Genomic DNA, 20,431 nt, shown 5'->3' with positions numbered 1-20,431 from the left:
ATTACAGTAACTAATTACTTTGTAATCCAATTACACCCAACACTGATGGTGAATAATATAATATAAATGAGTTAATATTCTGTATTTCTTAATAAATGCTGAGTAATGACATAAAAAACAATATGACCATAAAACACCAAGGAACATGGAAATTGCAATGAGAAGGTGAAGATATAGAACTCATAACTATTATAATTGACTAACGCATTGGAGAGTAACCTTGCTGTGAGTTTATGAACAGGATTCTAGAGAAGGTAATCTGGTTAGGGGTGACCTCGTGGCTCTGCAGTCTTCTTATGTAGAGTCATTACTGGATAATCTACATAGGGTATGACAATGTAGGTCGCCATCTGCTGCGATTACTGATACAATAACAAGAGGGCACTGTTATACAGCATTTCAAGACGCCACAAAGTATAGTTTGGCACGTTCTGCTCTAATACTAGTTTCATTAGCTCAGTTGCTCTTATTTATTTTATTTATTTATATATATATATTTTTTAATAATATCTGTCTAAACAATTAATATTTTTATTTGAATTATTGTAAGAATTTATTTCAGTAAATTCTTCTTCTTGACATGAGTTTTTGTACACTGATAAAGAGAAATATTCTGAGACCAAAAAAGTTCATTAGATTTATTAGTCTAAATTATTTGATGCACCATCAGTCTACTTTCCTCTCAAGTAGTAAGAAGTATCTCAATCTGCTACCATCACAATAAAATAGGGATTCTTGCATTGTAATACATATTTTGATATTTTTATCCTGTTATGGATTATGATCATTTTTGGTCTTCTATGTGGCAAAACTATAAATAAATGAATACAAATAAATTAAAAAGGCTAAAAGTACTGTATATGCACTGGTGATGACATCCAGGGGAGTTTGTACTAAACATTGAAAGCTTCTTCGTAAGGAATGCCTCATCAAATGATCTGAATTTCTGCCATAAGAAACAAAAGAGATGTCCCTGTGCAGTTACTGTGACAGTTCACTCAAGCTTGACTCATTAAGTGCTGAGAAGCAAGAATGAGGTCTTGGTGCTTTCAAAGTTTGTCCTCCATTTCTCTGCATTCCATTTCATTCTGCCTGAAGGTGTGGGGTCAAAAGAGGTGAAAGGTCATCAGTGATGGTGGATCATGACATTGCCCTCATCAGAAAGGGTGAGATGAGCCACCTGACGCACAGTGGAGATCTTCCTCACGGCCTTCTGAAGCATCACTTTAAAATCTTTAGATTCATGTCTGTAAGACACAAAAACAGAGAAGGAACACCAGCTTTAGTTTACCGAAAACATCATCACCAAATGACATCAAAATTTTTCACTTTATCAACTGTCAAATCCAAAAACAAGAGAAACAAGAAGATGGATTTTAGAATGCATTTATTATTAACTTTAGAAAAAGTTAATAATAAACTTTCTGGTAACTCTTTACAATAAGGTTCTATTTGGTAGCATTAGTTAACAACATTAGTTAACATGAACTAAAAATGTACAATACTTTTACATCATTTGTTAATCTTGGTTAATGTTAATTTCAACCTATAGTAATACATTTGTAAAAATGTGTTATATAAAAAGTTGTATATGTTAACATTAGTTATTGCACTATGAACTAACATGAACTAACAATGAACAACTGTATTTATATGTAATTATATTACCAAGATGAATAAATGCTGTAAAAATATATTGTTCATTGTTAGTTCATGATATCTAATTCATTAACTAATGTTAACGAATGGAACCTCATTGTAAAGTGTTACCACTTTTCTCAATGTATATGTTTAACGTTCTGTATTGGTTTAAAAATATTTACAGTTGGGACAGCAAAACTCTGAATATATATAATTTGTTTAGCTCTAAGTTAAGACATGATACATGAAACACTGAGAACAGACAAGACATTCAGAGCATGACAGAACACACAAACAGAAACATAACAGCACGCCAAACATAGCCGACGATCCATTTTGAAAAGCCAGCTATCCATATCTGAGGAGTGCCATCCAATCTGAAAGGAGAGAACTTTTATAACGACTATCTTTGGCAAGTCACAAATTTACAAGACCAAAAATATCTGAGGGTGAACAAAATTGCCAGAAATGATGACATCACCAAATGACACATAAATTATTTAATTTTGTGTTAAAGGAATAGTTCACCCAACAATGAAAATTCTGTCAGCCTGTGCTCCCCCTCATGTTGTTCCAAACTTGTATGACTTTCTTTTTTCTGTTACAAAGGGAGATACTAGGCAGAATATTAGGGACTGACAGCCTCAGTCACCATTCACTTTCACTGTAAAAAGATGCTGTGACGAGGAGGAGGGCATGGCCGGCCCGTGAGGATGCACGCCCAGCGCTGAGTTGCCCAATCAGTGGGAGAGAGATAAAGGAGGAGCCGGGGATACCAGAGAGAGAGAGAGAAAGAGAGAGAGAGAGAGAGAGACGCATGCGGCCACTCTGTGTATGTGTGTGTGTGTGTGTGTGTTGTTAAGTTTCAGTTCAGCATTTTATGTTGTAATTAAAGTCTTGTTGATTGTTAATCTGGTTCCTGCTTCCTCCTTTCCCTACCGAACAAGAGGCCTGTCTGCCACAGATGCAACTTATGTAAATGGTGACTGAGGCTGTCAGTCCCTAACATTCTGCCTTATATCTCCTTTTAAGTTCACGGAAGAAAGTCATACTGGCTTGGTGAGTAAATGATGACAGAATGATCATTTTTGGGTTAACTTTTCCCTTTCCCTTTAAGGGTTTCTATGGCAAAAAGTCTATAATATTCATTTTAAAAATGTGTTTAAGCGCGTGCTTGAACTGACAGTTGCAGAAATACACAAAATAAAACAGTAGGATAATACAATATTACTTAAGAAACTTTACTTGAAAGTAGAAGAACTGAGTCATTTATCGTTGGAGAATGGACACCCAACCAAAGTGGAAAAAATGACAATAGACCCCCCCATCCTGACACCCCCTCCCCCTTCCGACTCTGTGCCACACTGAGTAATGTTATACATTCTCCATGCATAACATTACCTCAGTTTTTCTTCTTTGCAAGCTGTGCTTCTGCTTTCCGCTTCTTGTATGCGGCTATTTCCTCCATCTGCAAGCCATGAGCCATTTGCCTGAAAAATACATTGGAGAAGATAAACAGAAGACACACACGCACACACACACCCTGAGGGACACAGGCCAGGGCAAGGCCTCCCCTTACCCTGACTTCAGTACAGGTGGCACGGGGAGTGGTTTAGTGAAGTTTTCCCTCCCAGTCAGCCAGTAGGTTTCTTCTATACCTTTGCCCTGTGGAGAAGAGAGGGTGAGAGATGGAGGCAAATACACTATGGTCCCTAAACCCATTTAGTCTAAGCTCATCCGTTGGCCATTCCCAGCCATTTTACTTACTTTACTTCTATAATGTGACTTATTTCAGACTGAAACAGCATATTCAATTAGAATAATATGTATTACAGTGCTTGGTTTTATCCATCGGGAACTGATTATACATTGAAAAGTGGGCGTAAAGGCCCAACATACTTGATATGAAATCGAAGATTTAGAACAAAATCTGGCCAAAAAGGTGTTTATGAGTTCATTTCGGTGGTTCGTAACAGCTCGCCTTTTAGGAAAATGGCTTACCGGCTGATAAGCACCTTCTTAGTGCCATTGGTCCAAGTCATTGGTAGGTGTGACCTAGTGCTCCACCTACCTTGAGACCGACAGCTAATTCAGTCAGTTAAAGTCAGTCAACATGAACACACTGGCATGCAGAGTTATCAGCAAGCTGGTGCAAATTAACCTACATCTGTACGATCGTTCACCTAGAGACATTTTCCAAGAACATGTCATGCATTTTTTGTTTAATTAGGTGCATATTATGGCCGAGTATAGCGTGTTAGCGCATTAGCGTCATGAATTCAGAATGTAAACAAGAATGTAAGCATTTTCTACTGCATATATATTACTTTAAATCATCATCAAGTGGTTAAAAAAGCATCTTTTACTGATCCAGTGTGAATTCTACTCATAAAATGAGGCATAAAGTCATTGATAACATATATTAATGTCACATTTTAAGGTTTTACATGTAGCATCCTCATATTTAAATGCTCCTCTAAATGCCTCCCACAGTTGTGTTGCGGGTGTCTGAATGTTCGCAAACAGTATACTGTTGTTCGGCTGTTTTGAACTTCTTTTTACCCCGAACGAAGAATGCAGAAGAACTTTTTACAGAAGTATGTTGGGGTCTTTACGCACCATTTATGACATCAGCCAAATAGAAAGTTGTTTCAGAGGCAGAGCAAGTTATTAACTTGATAAAATATTAGAAAGACAAACTTTTTTTTTATTTTATTTTTTTACCAGGAATGTGCAGTAAGAGTACATTTTGATTTCATGTTGACTTTAACTTGGAAAACAGGTGGTTCATGTTATGCTAAATACATGCAAAAAGGATTTAAGTGAAGTTATTTGAGAAATTTTTCTGTGTGTGTCTTCACTAACAGTGCAATCTAGACCAGGGCTAAACTTGATCTATACCCAAGAAATCTTGATATGGGGCACATACTTTTCTATGTATTATAAGTGATGTTAGAGAAATTGTGCACAAAAATGTATATATAAAACTTTTTGATTTGTCTTACACAGATGAATACAGAGCTCACCTTGAGTTCTGTCCTAGCTCTCAACTCTACTTTGTAACCCAATTTCATCTCCAACAGGATCTTCACTGTACTGGAATGGACATGGATTCTATATGCTGCAAACACGCGCGCGCACACACACACACACACACACACACACACACACACACACACACACACACACACACACACACACACACACTTTTTAAGGGCCTTATCTTTTTATATTATTACTGTAAAAACTATTTCTTTGCCAGGCAAAAACAACATTACACCTAATGAAAGTCTTTTCAGTCATTGACTCAAAGTATGAATTCTAATTTTAGAACTAACTATTATAGCTAATAATTTTACATTTACTAACAATTTTAGCAATTTCAGTCTTAAGGCTCTGATCAATACATAAAGAACTCTGAAATACAGTTGTTTATGTTTTAGTAGTGAAATTAATTTTCGTAGGCTTACGCATTCCTGTGGACTCCATTCTAGAAGCAGTATTAACAGTGTCCCCGAACAGACAATACCGTGGCATGGTCAAACCCACTACACCAGCTACACAAGGTCCTAATAAGAACACATAGATAGCATCTGAAAAATATTGAACATTTTCTTAATTTAACTGTAAACCAAATTTCTTGGATCAGTCTCACCTGTATGAAGTCCTATTCGGATGCGGACAGGTACATCAGGCATATGTCTCATTTTAAAGGTGCCTACAGCACTTAGGATGTCCAGGGCCATGTTTGCAATCTCTGCTGCATGTCGGTTCCCATTGGGCATGGGCACGCCTGATGCCACCATATAAGCATCACCTATAGTTTCCACCTGCAGACAACAGAGAGACATTCATTAGTATACTGAAAGTAATTAAGATACTAAGGATAACAATTTTACATGATAACAACAAAATAAAGGACATTTCTTTGGAAGCCAAAGCGATTATGTCTGCATGTCTGCAAAGGCTGAGCAACACCCAAACACACATTTGCTCAAACAATGATTACATACAACAAAACAAAGCTATTTAATATATATTAATGTTCTATTTCTGCTGTTACCTTATAGACGTCATGATTGCCGATGATAGCATCAAACAGAGTATAAAGGTCATTGAGAAGGTCAACCACCTCAATGGGCTCGCTATTGGCTGAGATTGTGGTGAAGCCTACAATATCACTGAAGTAGAGACTGACACTGTCAAAATACTCTGGTTCGACTGTAGTGCCAAGCTTCAAAGCCTCTGCCACTGACCTAGAGATGATTGGGCAACAAAAATAAAGTTTTAAAAATGTCATTTAAAAGTTTTCAACTTCTAGTAGCTACTTGAAAACTGAAATTAATCCTCACGTTCTGTTGAGATTGAATTGAATGTTTATATGTTTGGGGTCCCAGAGACTCCAATGATGTGTGTGTAAAAATGGTAATAGTTTAATAGAATTTTTGTTGTTGTTGTTGTTGAAAAATTTGAAACAAACATCTTTTCATCCCCTTAAAAGTCTTTTAATGGGTTCCTCTGACCTGATAAAATCCCTGTTGACAGATTATTGAAGATTTTGTATCAGAAAGTGGTCTTTTCAGAATTTTGATTGATATCCCATAGAATAACACTGCAGTAAAAACGCTTAACAATATAATTGAAAAATACAATAAAATAAATGTTTCTCTGAGACCGCATTATACCTAATGTAACGATTTTCATGGAGGACATCAGATGAACAGTATGAGGCTGAAATTTTGTTTATAATCAGTTCTCATGAGATAAGGAAAAGTTATGAAGTATCAACCCAATACTTCAATGTTAAATATGTTTTTTGGGAGATTAAAGGGCCTTAGGGAAGGCTGAAGCACCCCTTCATTGACACAAACCAAAGATGTGTCCCAAAGACCATACAGTATTATTTAGCATTATCATTAATATTGATTATTAATGAAAATAATCAATTATATTTCAGGTATATTTTAGTCATAATGTCCATTTTGCTTACACATGAAGAAAAAAAAATCTCTAAGCTAATGTTGTTATTATGCAGGGGAACTTGTAACCTGGTACATTACGAAATACTAATTTTACAAATTTAATTTTATCATTCATTTTTCATAATTTTGGTCACATTTTATCTTTTTAAAAAATGTACAAATTCCATGTATTTCATCAATAAATATGATTGTATATATTATATGGCCTACATATTTTGTTTATTAAATGTTTATTGTTTACATGCATAATTTGTACTGTTTACAAGTATTAACATTATTATGTAGAACAAGAGTTAATATAGCACTGTCTCTTTAAGAATAGTGGCAGTTCAGCCAGTGAACACATACAAGAGAAAGCGAGCATGGTTTCTTTAGTGAATCCATGCTATTGTTGATTAGAATTAGTTATTTTTATGTATTTTTAATTTTAATTTTTTTATCAACAAACTGAACAGAAAGGGTATTAAAAGAAACATTATTCAATGACAAATGGAATGTGTGGATCTCATCTTTGGACACACATCACACGGGACGAGTCTAAACAAACTTTTACTGTTAACATGCAGTGAAAAGATCTTGGTGCCAGACTTCGCATAGAGTAAACGATCGATAGCGGGATTGTTCAAATGAAGATTGCGATTAACTGGAAAATTGATATTTTAACCCATACCTAATTTTATTTCATTTTTTAAGCCATACATGTGATTTTGACAGCATAGCAAAATCTAATTCTTTTCATGTAACCCCCTGGAACCTGCCATGTACCCCCTGGAGTATGCGTTCCTCTAGTTGGGAATCACTTCACTAGGGTGTCTCAGACCCCAAACAGAACATGAGGTTTAATTTGTATGTGTGAATGATTTTTAACTGTTAACTTGTCTAAACTTATCATATCTGTGCTTATAGTGTGATGGTATAAGTTCATTGCTGCAAGTGTGTGTTTCTGTCTCTTACGGAGGCAACATCTGTGTGAGGAGTTTCTCAGTCTTTTGTTTCTTTATTTCCAGCTCCTCTGTCCTTTCCCTGATCAGCTCCTCCAGATTGGAGGAGTACTGTTCCAACATTCGCAACATTGAGTCTATGATGTTGGTCTTCTTCCCTTTATTAACGTTTTTGAACTGTAGAGAGAATGATGAGACATGAGGGAGAGAGGCAGAGAATGGGAAAATTATACTGTTCACTTGTGTGATCTTAATAGTTTTCCAATTAATTTAGCTATATTTCTCCAGTATTTGGTTATTCACGTTTTTAAATTTGGCAAGTAAATAGAATTCACTTCTTAGAACGTCTATGACTGTTCATTTACTGTAGAGTGACTGTGTGACTATGGTTTCGCAGTGTTGATGATGTTCACCTGGTTAAAGATTTCATCAAATGTGGGTCTTCTCTCCGGCTGCTCATTCCAGCATTGCTTCATAAGCTGAATACACTCCATTGGAGCATGATCTGGGGACACAATGGGCCGGCACATTGGAGGAGGCTTCCGGACCCTCTGGATAATTTCTAAATGATCCAGAAGTATTCAAGGCTTAGACACTGAACATATATCATAAAGAATAGTAAAAGGCAGATTTTGTGGCCTGGACGATATATAGGTCTGTGACTATTGTTTACAATACTGTACCTTTACATTCAAGTTTTGAAATCTAACAACAGCCATGCTAACATATTAAATATTTAACAAACATTCTAATAAAAACATTTTCAATATTGTATAGCTAGCAGGATCATTTGACTTACCCTCAACAGACTGCTCCAGCATGCAATATGGAGGCCCTCGCATTACCACCTCTTGCATGATGATAGAGAAACTGTACACATCACCAGGTTGACTGCCGTACAAACCAGGGTGGGACCCTCTCAATATCTCAGGGGCAGTCCACAAAAGGTCTGCAGGTTACAAATATACATTAACATTCTATGCATGTAGGAGAAAAATAATGTGGAGCATAACAGTAATGAGACACACATATAGAAACTGTCAAAGAAATTCATACCCTCAGCTGGCGGTTCAATATAAGGGAATTTCTGAGCTTCCAACACCTCGTTGTAGCCATAGTCTGTGATTTTGAGCACAAAACGCCCATCAACCACACAGTTCCTGGATTTAAGCCTTCCATGACTGATGTTCCTATGGTGAAGATATTTCATACCCTGCATGCCACACACACACATACACACAAACACACACACACACACACACATACACACACACACACACACACACACACACAGGCTTAAATGTGATCTTCATGTAACTGCAAATCAATGCCAGATCAAATTACCATGGGATTGTGGGGCAAAAATGTCACAAGGTTGCAATACTGTATCACATAAAAAGTCTTAATTTTGTTATTTGTAGGCAAATGTGTAAGTTTAGTGACCCCTGTGCCCTTGAAAGGCTTAGATTGGACCATCAATTACAAATAAATAAAACATCTTTACTTTTATGGTCAAAAATTAAGATGATAATTCATTGTCCTTTTTATGACAAAACAGCTTTATTCTAAAGACATTATAAATGTTTTCTTAAGTGCTCCATACATTTTCTAAAGCAAATGTATGTTTATAACAAACTTCAACCTGAAATTCAATCAATCACATCCCTGGTCTTCTAGTAACAGCACCTTAATGAGGTCCAGAATGAGAGAGGACTTAAACATCCAGTCCAGTTTGACATCTTCTTTAAACAACAAATCTTCCAAGCTGCCACGAGAGCAGTACTCTGTTACTATGGCAAAGACTCCGCAGTCGTGGAAGAAACCGAGGAAGAGGTTAACATTCTCATGCCTCATATCTTTCATCTGGAGTATGAAGATAAGCAATTGATCAACAATTGTATGATTAACTGCATTACGAAATAAAGATAATAATCAATAACAGTTAAAATGAGCACTAAAACTTTATATTTGCTATAGACAATAATAATATAGACAACCAACCAGCTCAAATACATCACTGGTTTTAGGGGTAATGCTTCGGAAGTTTCCATATGGAAGTCTTTTCAGCCATGCCCAATCACCCTGCCAAATGATCAACAACATGAATTTTCAAAGCAGTACACATTACAGGAGCCTTTAAATGTATTAAACATTTTACTATTCACATAGTAAGTCCACGTACTATGTTAGGTTTCTTGCACCAAAAACAGTCATAATCTAGTTTTAGATGACAATTGTCCACCATCTCTCTGACTTTGAGGAAAACAGACTGTCTTTGTTGCTGTATGAGTAAGATTATTATAAATAATTGACCTACACTGGTGGGGAAAGTTTGGAATAATGTACCGATTTAGCTGTTTCGGAAGGAAATTGGTACTTTAATTCACCAAAGTGGCATTCAACGGATCACGAAGTATAGTCATGTGTAACGGTGGCCAGCTGGTAGACTAACGTTAGAGGCTGTAGCCTTTAGCCTTCTTGTTAGCGCACCCGCCTCCCATGACAGTTCAAGTCCCATATGAAGTGGGTAGAAAAAAAAGTCATCTTTGATCAAATCTAGACAGGCCCCATTTCCAGCAGTCATCACTCCAACACCTTATCCTTGAGTAATCATGCTAAATTGTTAATTTGGTACTAGAAAATCACTTGCCATAATATCAAACACAATTGAAAGCTATTTGGGTCGTTAAATGAAGCTTAACGTTGTCTTTGTGCTTGTTTTTGAGATGCCACAGTATGCAATGTCTCAAGGTCAATATTAGGTCAAAAATGGCTAAAAAGAAAAAGATTTCTCTAGAAACTCGTTAGTCAATCATTGTTTTGGGGAATGAAGGTTATACAATGCTTGAAATTGCCAAAAAACTGAAGATTTCATACAAAGGTATACACTACAGTTTACACAATAAAGCAAGACACCTTGATTTCAAACTTTGAACTTAATTTTTTATTTATTTAAAAAACAAATTTGAATGAAACTGGAAAAAAATTAAGTAGAATTAAAATGTGTGTTGTTCAACATTTTGAAAGATGGCTTTACAACAGTTGTGAAGGGCAACGTCTCTCTGGCAAAGAACCTAATTCATCTGAGCATCCTCTGCCGGTCAGGTATTTCGTTGTCCGGGAAAATATATCATGTGTGTGAATAAATTTGTTTTGTTCCCTCCATCACGTATATATATATATATATATATATATATATATATATATATATATATATATATATATATAGGATATATCACATCACGATATCCAATTACATCGGCAACCCCTGGGCTGAGGGATCGGTGAATATTTTTGCTTTAGTGATTTTGCATTGAAAATTAATTTATTTAAAAAACGAAAAACTGAAATAAAATACATTTCTAAATTCAAATTGCACTCCAAATGAAACAAAAAAGCAAATAAAATAACGAAGTGATCAAAAAAACATATATATACTGTATGTTACACACACACACACACACACACACATATATATATATATATTACCGTCAGGCAAGTATCCGTCTAAACATGCAGGTGGAAAATTTCTTACTCAAATGAAGACATAAATTAAATTATAAATGCAAAAGTAATAATTATAATGATGATAATAATCACTGAAATATAAATCATGGTTCAAGGTGAACATGTTTTTGTATTATTTTATGTTTTAATCACAGATGTATACATTGTGGTCACAACTGCTCTGTGGAAATAAAGCGAACTGAACTCAAAGCACCTCCTGAGCTGAGATGTCTGAGGTCATTTGCAGCACTCATAGATGATACTGTTCTTGCATAAACAAATTCAGAGGACAGAAACAAAGAAAGTGTGAGAATCTTTTACATGCACGTGTTCCACGACACGTTTCCATGACAAGTACCACCGTACAAACAGTATGTCATACATGTGCATAGACGGCTTTCCTATCATCTGTTCCTAATAACATAATAAAGTGTGTTTCTTCAAGCGTGTGTCTGTGTGCCACGAGGCAAATTATTTGTAATATTAATTTGATAATAATAATAGCCTAATGATAATAATAATATAATACATTAATGGGAAAACGAGTCAAATATCATCTTGACATTGTCAAAGGCATCAGCTATTGGCCATCACTTTGACCATCGTCGATCCCCGAGGTCATTGTCTATCGGCACAATCCTACTACAGTCTTCAAAGACAAAGGACAACTGGCTCTAACAAGGACAGAAAGAGATGTGGAAGGCCCAGATGTACAACTAAACAAGAGGATAAGTACATCAGAGACTCTAGTTTGAGAAATAGATGCCTCACATGTCCTCAGCTGACAGCTTCATTGAATTCTACCCGCTCAACACCAGTTTCATGTACAACAGTAAAGAGAAGACTCAGGGGTGCAGGCCTTATGGGAAGAATTGCAAAGAAAAAGCCACTTTTGCAACAGATATCAAAAAGAAAAGATTAGAGTGGGCAAAGAAACACAGACATTGGACAACAGATAATTGGAAAAGAGTGTTATGGATCTTAACCCCATTGAGCTTTTGTGGGATCAGCTAGACTGTAAGGTGCGTGAGAAGTGCCCGACAAGACTACAGGAAGCGTGGGGTGAAATGTCACCTGAGTATTTGGACAATCTGACAGCTAGAATGCCAAGGATCTGCAAAACTGTCATTGCTGCACGTGGAGGATTTTGTTATGAGAAATCTTTGAAGTAGTTTAAGAAGTTCTGATTTGATTTTTTTCTAATTGTAATAGTAATTTTTCACGTTATAAATGACTATATATTGTGATCAATTGAATGTTACTTGGTAAATAAAAGTACCAAATTCTTTCCATAAGAGCAAAATCTGTACATTATTCCAAACTTTTGGCCGCCAGTGTATGTCCTCAAAAACAAGAGTAAAAGCTGTATACAGACACACTGTGACGCTCCATGTTTGTTTATGTTTGAGGTAGCCACGTGAAACTACCACATAGACAGTAACCCTTACATCACCGTTTGGCTCTCAGGTCAGTGGAAAAGTGCAGCTGGTTTATGATAGGCTCCAGATTGCCTTGGCCTTGAACCAGTGGAGCACAGGCTCGGTGTGCACAGTATGGGGGCTACAGGAGCGCAAGCCCATGCCCCTTTCATTCACAAATCTAAAGGTGCCCTTTACAAATGTAAAGGTGCCTTTTAAGCGGAGGTGCTTTTAAGAGCCTTTAAGAACCCCCCCATACCTAATGTTTAATTAATATCTTAATATTTTTTATTTATTTATTTATTTATTTTTTTTTGAGTGTATGTGCACTTTGTGGATTGTGGATAGCCTGTTGAACATTTTTCTTTTACCTCATAAATGGCAACATTTGAATTCTCGTAGGTGGCTGGCGATTGACTGGACAATGGAGACTTGAGGCTTCGCTCTGAAATGCTCAGTCTTGTCTCACTGGCTTTGCTGTCATCCAAGCTCAACTTCTGTTTCTCAGACAAAATCACTTATTAGAGTGTGTTGATGTGATGCCTGTTTGTATGTATGCTTGCATGTGTTTGTGTTACCTTATTGCTTAGAGATGGGTTGATGAATGTGATATCATTTAAAGTCAGTAGAATCTTGTTAGGACCCCGCACCAATCGGATTTGATTAATTCTACGCCTATACAAAACATAAAAAAATATTTAGAGATTTCAGGGATTTTAAACTGAGTTTTTTTTTTTAATACCTTCACCAAAGAGATTTGTTCAGATTCGTTTACTGATGTGTTCAGTGTGTAATGAGTAATTAATTTAATCATTGATCCAACTGATTCTTTAAAAAACAAACAGATTTGTGCACGAATGAAGCACTACTAGTGTTTTTGGTAATACTGAAGTGAAGCAAAAAAGATCAGAAAAACAGTATGGAAGCATGACCAACAGTACATAAAAAGTGGATTGATGTGCATCATACTATATAACGAACCATGTTTTGTACCAAACGCTGAATGTTAAAACCGTGTTAAAACCAAACATCCAAGGTTCAATGATAACCCGGGATACATTTTTCCGAAAGAGTTAGGGTTGACAAATGAAGATAAGTTGTGTTTTCCATGCTTTCATCAAAAAGCAAGTACTCCATTGTCAAGTTTATTGACAATGGAGGATGATTTAGAACTAGTTGTGTCGTGTTTTAAAGGACAGATTGGCATGATGTGCTCTAAGAAAAGGCGACTCAACCATATTACTGAATACGGTAAGAGATGGTCTATAATATTTTATGTATTGGTATGCGTATTTCGTGCTTTACTTCAGTAATATGAATATTTAACATTGTGTCAAATAGTACAGTATGTAAGGGTGTTCTACACGCATTTCTCTCGATGGGTTTGGATTGAGGTGGGGGCAGGAGCTAGACAAATGAAGGGGCCGCATGTCCTGAAATGTTGAAATGAAACCCTTCTCTGTGCACATGCTGATCAAACTTAGTGACAAATTTAAGTGTAATGTGTTGTTGATGAATACCTGATAAAGTAAGAACAGCCAATCAAGAAGAAGATGAACAAAAAACCAGAGAGGAAGATTAAAACCAAGTGGAATAGATTCACACCTGTGAAAAAGAGGGAACTTTTGAATCATTTAAAACTGAATGACATAAAATGTAATTATCACAAATCAAATGTGCAGGTTTTATTGTGCATCTATTTGTATGCTGATGTGCACAAACAAGAACATGGGATGTGACTGAATCCCACAATATGTTGGCTTCTACACTAATTATGAGTGTGTAGGTTTATCATATAGATCTAGTCCTTAGTCCTACTGACCTCCACTGCAGATAATCCCATGTGTAAACCAACAGCTGGAATCAGTTTTTGGCGGTCCTCCTTTAGGGAAATGAATCGGCCGACCCAGAAAGCGCACCATATCTGTCTGCATGTCTATACGGTATGTAGGTTGCAACTCCCAAGAAAAGCCATCAGTGTCCAGCACCACATAGTCCAGAATGCCAAAGCCAGAAGAATTTGCTTGTATGGAATGGCTGAAGCCTTTGAATACCAGGTTTCGGGCATTCTGGGCAATATTGCCCCCAGACATCCACTGACCTGAGGCCCTGACGCTTTGCACAGCATGGGCCATGAACATGATGGAAGAGTAGATGGTGCCAAACAATGGGGACACCTATTGGATGGGGAGGTTTATTAGCTTGATGTTGCTGTTGTTCGAAATACAGTATCTGCAATATGTTATTTTTTGCACGTTCGTTGATAGCCTATTTTAGTTATTTTTATTTTTTTTTTTACTGTATTATTCCCATTTTATGTAACCTTGCTTGTACCTGCTGTGGTTTAAGTTGCATGGGCAGCTCCCCTTGCTCCTGGGCCTTTTCAAAAGCTTGGTAGAATGAATGTTCCTCCTGAGACTCAATAGTGATAGTTAGCATAGCATCATAGGCTCGTAACAGCTTGCTGTTGTGGCGTAGGGCTGGTTGGACCATGTGATGGTAGGGAAGACTGTAAAAGAGGGTATCATATGGTACAAACACCAACGAGCCGTCTGTCATCCGCATATCATGAGCTGTTTCTAATAGCAACTTCTGCGCTCCTCCACCAATCAGCACTGAATGCATGCAGAGAATGACCACTGCAAACAGAGGTAAAAAGTGAGGACAGGTAGAAATAGTAATAAAGGCTTATGGTGACCAAAACAAAGTAGAATCTGTGGACTTTTCTGCATTTTCTGCAATGATATGCATGGGGTGGGAAATCTGAAAAACTTATAAAAAGATATACAGGCAGATTCCATGTAGGCCTTCAGTATCTTTTTTTTTTTTGTTTTGTTTTGTTTTGTTTTTTGTTTTTTTTGCAGTATCTTATTTTAAATATATGCTGAAAAAGTATCAGTATCAAAGGACTTGAAATACAAGTAATGGAATAATATGTAACATAGATGGAGGAAAAACAATAGTATATGTCACAGCTTTACATGAGAGCACACAAATGATAATTACATCATAATGTCATTGTTAAAAGTTACAATGGACTTGAATGAACCAATATTAACATTGTTTAAAACTCACAGCGGAGACCCTCCACCTTCTTGACTTTTGCCAGGGTCTTCCGCACACTGGTGTGGTCATTACCAATGGATGTAACTATGCCAATTGGCATTCCATGACTCTGCAGGGCATTGGCCAGCTTGATACCTGTCTCCATCCAGACATCCTCAGCTGATGAAATGATGCCCACATGTGCCCAGTGAAAGTGTCGCATGAAGCTCAGCAGCACAAGTGTAGGGAGGGGCATGGTGCGGGCAAAAGTAGGGTGACTACGGGAGTCATCCAGCTCATAACCAATACAGGACCAGGAAAACACTGCTTTATTCCAACTCTTTCCAAGCAGAGAGGCAGCTTCACAGTAGCCTGGGTTAATTGGGCCAATAAACCCAGACGCCCTTGTATAGTAACCAAGAAAACGGGCCAAAGAATGTGATGTATCACAGTCTTCCTCAAGGATGACATAATCAAATCTGATGCCCTGTGAGAGGGAGTGATCCTTGTTGATGCGCTCCACAGCTAACCGTGCAGCCATGCTGGGCTCAGCTTTAGTAAAAAGAGGGTCACATGACCAAGGCCCCACGACCCCAACCCTTAAGGTGGCAGCAGTGGAGGCAGGTGGCAGGCAGAGGCACAGAAGGCTTACAGTGGACCACAGTGGCCAGAGACACAAATAGGTATTTTTACGATGAATCGATAAATTAGGTCTTTGGTCGAGGGTCTGGAGCCCTCTGGTGGCCCATGTTAGAAGTAAGTTGTAAAAGGCACTGGATCGAAGTTGCATTGCAAGGTAACAGCTTAGCCACACACTGGCACACACAGGAGCTCCCTCACCGTCACATGAGAGATGCTTTTATGTCAACCATTCAATCAGACAGAGAAAACTGAGAAAAAAGAAAGACCATATATGTTAAAGGTATAGTTGTATGGAAAAAAGATGCAGTGAAAATGAATGGTGACTCACTGAGTCTGTCATTCTGTCTAACATCTCCTTTTGTGTTCCACGACATAGAAGTGATACGGGTTTTGAATAAAATGAGGGTGAGTGAATGATGAGAGAATTTTCATTTTTGGGTGAACTGTACCTTTAACTGGGTAATTATTGTAACAAGGCTGATTAAAGGGATAGTTCATCCAAACTCAGTGTCGATTTCTCAGGGCCAGCAAAGCCTTCTCTGCTGGCGTAACATGCCTAATAAATAAATATTTTTTCATCCTTACATTCTCATTGACCTTTTTGCCTATATATTTTCAATCGCTTTCCACTCCTAATTAATCTACAAACGAATAGCAAAAAACAAAAAAAATTATCAAATCAGAAATTCATCGATGCTTACAAGCAAAGTGTGACAACTGTTTCACAATTCGCATGCCCGAAGCCGAAGCAGCGCGTGAGTCTGAGCTCCACCTCGTCAGGCTTTCAAAATTTCTACAGAATCCCTCAACACTGCAGTGAATAGGCATCTAAAGTCAGATTGTCAGATTCATCAGCCAGTCAGATTGATTTATTTGTTCTTGTGGGTGTGGTCTTTAGGATATGTCCCAGTCCAGGCCTTCTAGCTGGCCTTGAGTGACGCAATCACGCTTTAAGTGATGTACATAATTTGAAAGCGAAGAGCACAAGATCTTGCTGACGAGTCGGCTGTCATCACTGCTGGTATTGCCGTTGAGAAAGAGATCCTTATGGATTTAAAAACTTAAGATGTTCTGCATGATAGTGCAATTGATTAATTAAACAGGAAATTAGGGCTGATTTTCACTTCAAGCAAATTGGTAAGTGCTTTTTGCATTGTTATAGCAACATCAGGAGTTTTCTAAGTGTAAATCAGGCTGCTTGAGCATTCAGTGTCGGATCAGGTTTTGAGAAGTAACCGTTTACCCTGACAAAACCAAATTTATTGCAAGCAAAATTTAAATTGCAAATATTATTAGAGCTTTTTCTTGGTATTAGACCTCCTTGGTTCTGGCTTTCATGCGTGGATGTGTTTTTAAAATGTCAACTGGTATTATTAGTTGACTGCCACGTAATGTATGATGTATACGGCATCTTATTCATTGTGAAACTGAAATTGTGAAACATTGTGACTTAAAATGCACAGGCCACGGCTGCCCAAACTTGAACATTCTCTCATCATTTGCTCACCCTCATGCCATCCCAACCCTCTTCTGCTGAACACAAACATAGATTTTTAGAAGAATATCTCAGCTCTGTATGTCCTTTCAATGCAAGTGAATGGTGACCAGAACTCCAAAAGCTCCAAAAAGCAGATAAAGTCAGTATAAAAGTAATCCATGTGACTCCAGTGTTTTAATCAATGTCTTCTGAAGCGATCCAGTTGGTTTTGGGTGAGAACAAACCAATTAATTGCAGTGTCTCGGCATGATCATGATTTCAAGCTTAAGCAAGGCTCATGCCTAGAGACAGACATGGCAAGGTTTACAGTGAAAAAGGAGTTATATTTTGGTCCGTTCATGCCCAAAATCTATTGAATCACTTCAGAAGACATGGATTCAAACCAGGAGTTGTATGGATCACTTTTATGCTGCCTTCATATGCTTTTTGGTGCTTCAAAGTTCTGGTCACCATTCAATTACATTGAATGGACACACAGAGCTGAAATATTCTTCTAAAAATATTTGTTTGTGTTCAGCAGAAGCAAGAAAGTCAAACACATCTGGGATGGCATGAGGGTAATGAGAGTAAATGATGAGAGAATTTTCATTTTTGGGTAAACTATCCCTTTAATTGACTAACAAACCTGATTGCCTAAAATGTGTTAGCTGATATGTAGAATGGTATCTAGCTCAGGAAAGATTTGTGATGCTGATCATTACTGATGTAGGATTGAGAGTGAGAGGATTCCTTAAATCCTGTTAAGTGTACACCAAAATGAAATAATGCTTGAAATGGCCCCCTCAGCATTATAAAAACAAAACTTCCTGTAGTAATGTTAAACCTAACAACAGACTGCATTTATAATTATGGTAGATCATTTTACAGAATGACCTGTGGACCTCTACCATATTTGGCATAATGAATCACTTGGCTTTGATATTATCAGTATTTGATCATTTTAAACTAGCACTATGGTATTTGCATGAATTACAGTCTCCCGACAAATGCTTTTACTTGTGCATATGGATCAATGAAGTATATCTGTGCTGCTGCTGGAGTTTATTGTAATCCTCACAGCCACAAAATAGTAAACTAATTCCACTTAGTTTGAAAGCGAAACAGCTGACAATACAGTATATTTAATACAATATTTATCCTTTAGAATTACATCATTTTACTTGGTTGATTTCAGTGTTTTCCAAACTGCAGTTTAACATTGGTTTTGTGCATTTTTTAAATACTACACTAGACACCAATTACTTAACTGATGATAACAAACAACTGGATTTGGCTTACCGACTCTAATTGGCAAAGTACTGTCTGGTTGCTTATTGTCATAACTTGTTGTCTTCATCTATGACAGTAAGAACAGTGGCCCATGTGTCCTCTCCATGTAAACACTGTACCGTTGTGCAAAAATCAGTGTCCAAGAGCAATTATTTCTTGTAACGTGCAAAAATATTATGAAATAAATCCAAATATGAGCAGCTAGTACAATCACGGCCAATCCAGAGGCGTTTGTTTCTTATTCACCCTTATAGTGCTCCAGCCAGCACTGAGTTAAATTTATAATCCTCTTCTGCTGTGTATGATGCCACTGCTGACCTCAGTGAATGACCTGAAGATTATATAAATCCAATTTTCAGCCTGTGTGATAGACACTTTACAGTGTTATGCATGCTCTTATTAAAACTGGTCATGAAAATATATAGAAAGTATTATATTGTTGGAATATACAAATATATAATTATGCATGAGTTTATTTATATAATGCATAAGATGAATGTGGGAAAAGGGGTAAACAGATTTGGCTTACTGCGTGTGATGGTGGGACTCAAACTTAAGACATGAGTATACAAAGTATAATGCTCACTGTATCACATCAGACCACTGTGAACTGATCTACTTTGTATTATGTAAGGTGTTTGTGTGGGTTTGGGGAAGAAATAGAGCAATGCATTTATTTTAAATAGCCACCTGAAAAAATAGACAACCATCATAAATATAGATGAAACATGACCTTTATGTATGCCAGTGTGTTTACCTAACAGCTATTAAATTACATATTTTTTATGTAGGCCTAATATTATGAAAAAATGTAAATGTTATATTATTAAATAGTTGCTACATTTTGTTCTTGCCCATCCAAAATTGCAATACCAGCAGGGCAGTAGAATCCAGTAGGTTCAGTATGACTTCCCTGTCAGTTCTCAGCTGCGTATGAAGCTTCGCAAGATGTGCCTGTACTGTGACACAAAAGGGGCTGTCCTCTCCAATGGCATTTTCTCAGGCACCATATTTTTATAAAGTTGGCTAAGTTTTAGGAACAAACATCAGCATTGTGAAAGAGGGATGTAATGCTTGGCTGTCCCCTCCACCCTTTCTCTCTCCTCCTCCTCCCTGCAATCCTGAACAAATACTTTTCTTTGCCTGTTTTGCAAAGACACAATTTAAGTTAAACATTCAAGTCTTACAACTTTCACGTCAAACACACATCAACATATTTTATGAATGCACAAAGAAAAGAATGCATGTTCAAAGTTCTGCATAAACCAGCTTATACATCAGGGTTTGGCCTTGTATTTAAAGACAACATTATTTCTGGGTGATAATTTTCGTGGACGGTTCAGTGTCCTAATTTCCTCCAAAGTAATCATCTGGAATGTTGTCAATGGGCACAAGAGAGCCTTCCACAATCACTCCCGAATCGAGCCCACTGTCAAACACACAAAGACACAAAGGTATATTAATGGTACTTTGCCCTTTTAAATTGGA

General features: G+C 37.1%; 1 protein-coding gene across 5 annotated transcripts; it reads right to left on the bottom strand.

Annotated features, from left to right (window-relative positions):
- On the bottom strand, positions 1-19,190 carry LOC127451375 (retinal guanylyl cyclase 2-like). 5 transcript variants are annotated; one of them, XM_051716043.1, is made up of 20 exons: positions 18,953-19,190; positions 15,565-16,424; positions 14,824-15,128; positions 14,312-14,666; positions 14,010-14,094; positions 13,068-13,164; positions 12,861-12,986; positions 9,566-9,646; positions 9,251-9,427; positions 8,621-8,777; positions 8,364-8,513; positions 7,978-8,126; positions 7,578-7,741; positions 5,705-5,897; positions 5,297-5,471; positions 5,112-5,210; positions 4,668-4,762; positions 3,221-3,306; positions 3,043-3,131; positions 1,103-1,247 (listed from the first exon to the last, which is right to left on the bottom strand). In XM_051716043.1, the coding sequence occupies exons 2-19, from the start codon at positions 16,322-16,324 to the stop codon at positions 3,044-3,046; spliced, it is 3,342 nt and encodes a 1,113-aa protein (XP_051572003.1). In that variant the 5' UTR covers positions 16,325-16,424; positions 18,953-19,190; the 3' UTR covers positions 1,103-1,247; position 3,043. The 5 variants fall into 5 exon arrangements, with proteins under 5 accessions (XP_051571994.1, XP_051572013.1, XP_051572021.1 ...); XM_051716034.1 differs by lacking the exon at positions 3,043-3,131 and having other exon boundaries at positions 1-1,247; XM_051716053.1 differs by lacking the exon at positions 3,043-3,131 and having other exon boundaries at positions 1-1,247; positions 15,628-16,424.
- Positions 19,191-20,431: the final 1,241 nt, after the last annotated feature.

This window comes from Myxocyprinus asiaticus, chromosome 2 (assembly GCF_019703515.2).
Source record: "Myxocyprinus asiaticus isolate MX2 ecotype Aquarium Trade chromosome 2, UBuf_Myxa_2, whole genome shotgun sequence".
NCBI lineage: Eukaryota > Metazoa > Chordata > Actinopteri > Cypriniformes > Catostomidae > Myxocyprinus > Myxocyprinus asiaticus.
The sequence above is the reverse complement of the archived record's forward strand: the minus strand, read 5'-3'. Positions and strand labels throughout refer to the sequence as shown.

What these genes read in the sequence shown, in the direction of transcription:
- LOC127451375 (XM_051716034.1), bottom strand. Translation starts at nt 16,324, where the DNA reads ATGCAACTTCGATCCAGTGCCTTTTACAACTTACTTCTAACATGGGCC. An exon ending in TCATTCTGGACCTCATTAAG is followed by an intron (nt 8,778 to 9,250) that starts GTGCTGTTACTA and finishes TGTGGCATGCAG; the next exon opens with GGTATGAAATATCTTCACCA. An exon ending in CCACCTGTACTGAAGTCAGG is followed by an intron (nt 1,248 to 3,220) that starts GTAAGGGGAGGC and finishes TGTGTCTTACAG; the next exon opens with ACATGAATCTAAAGATTTTA.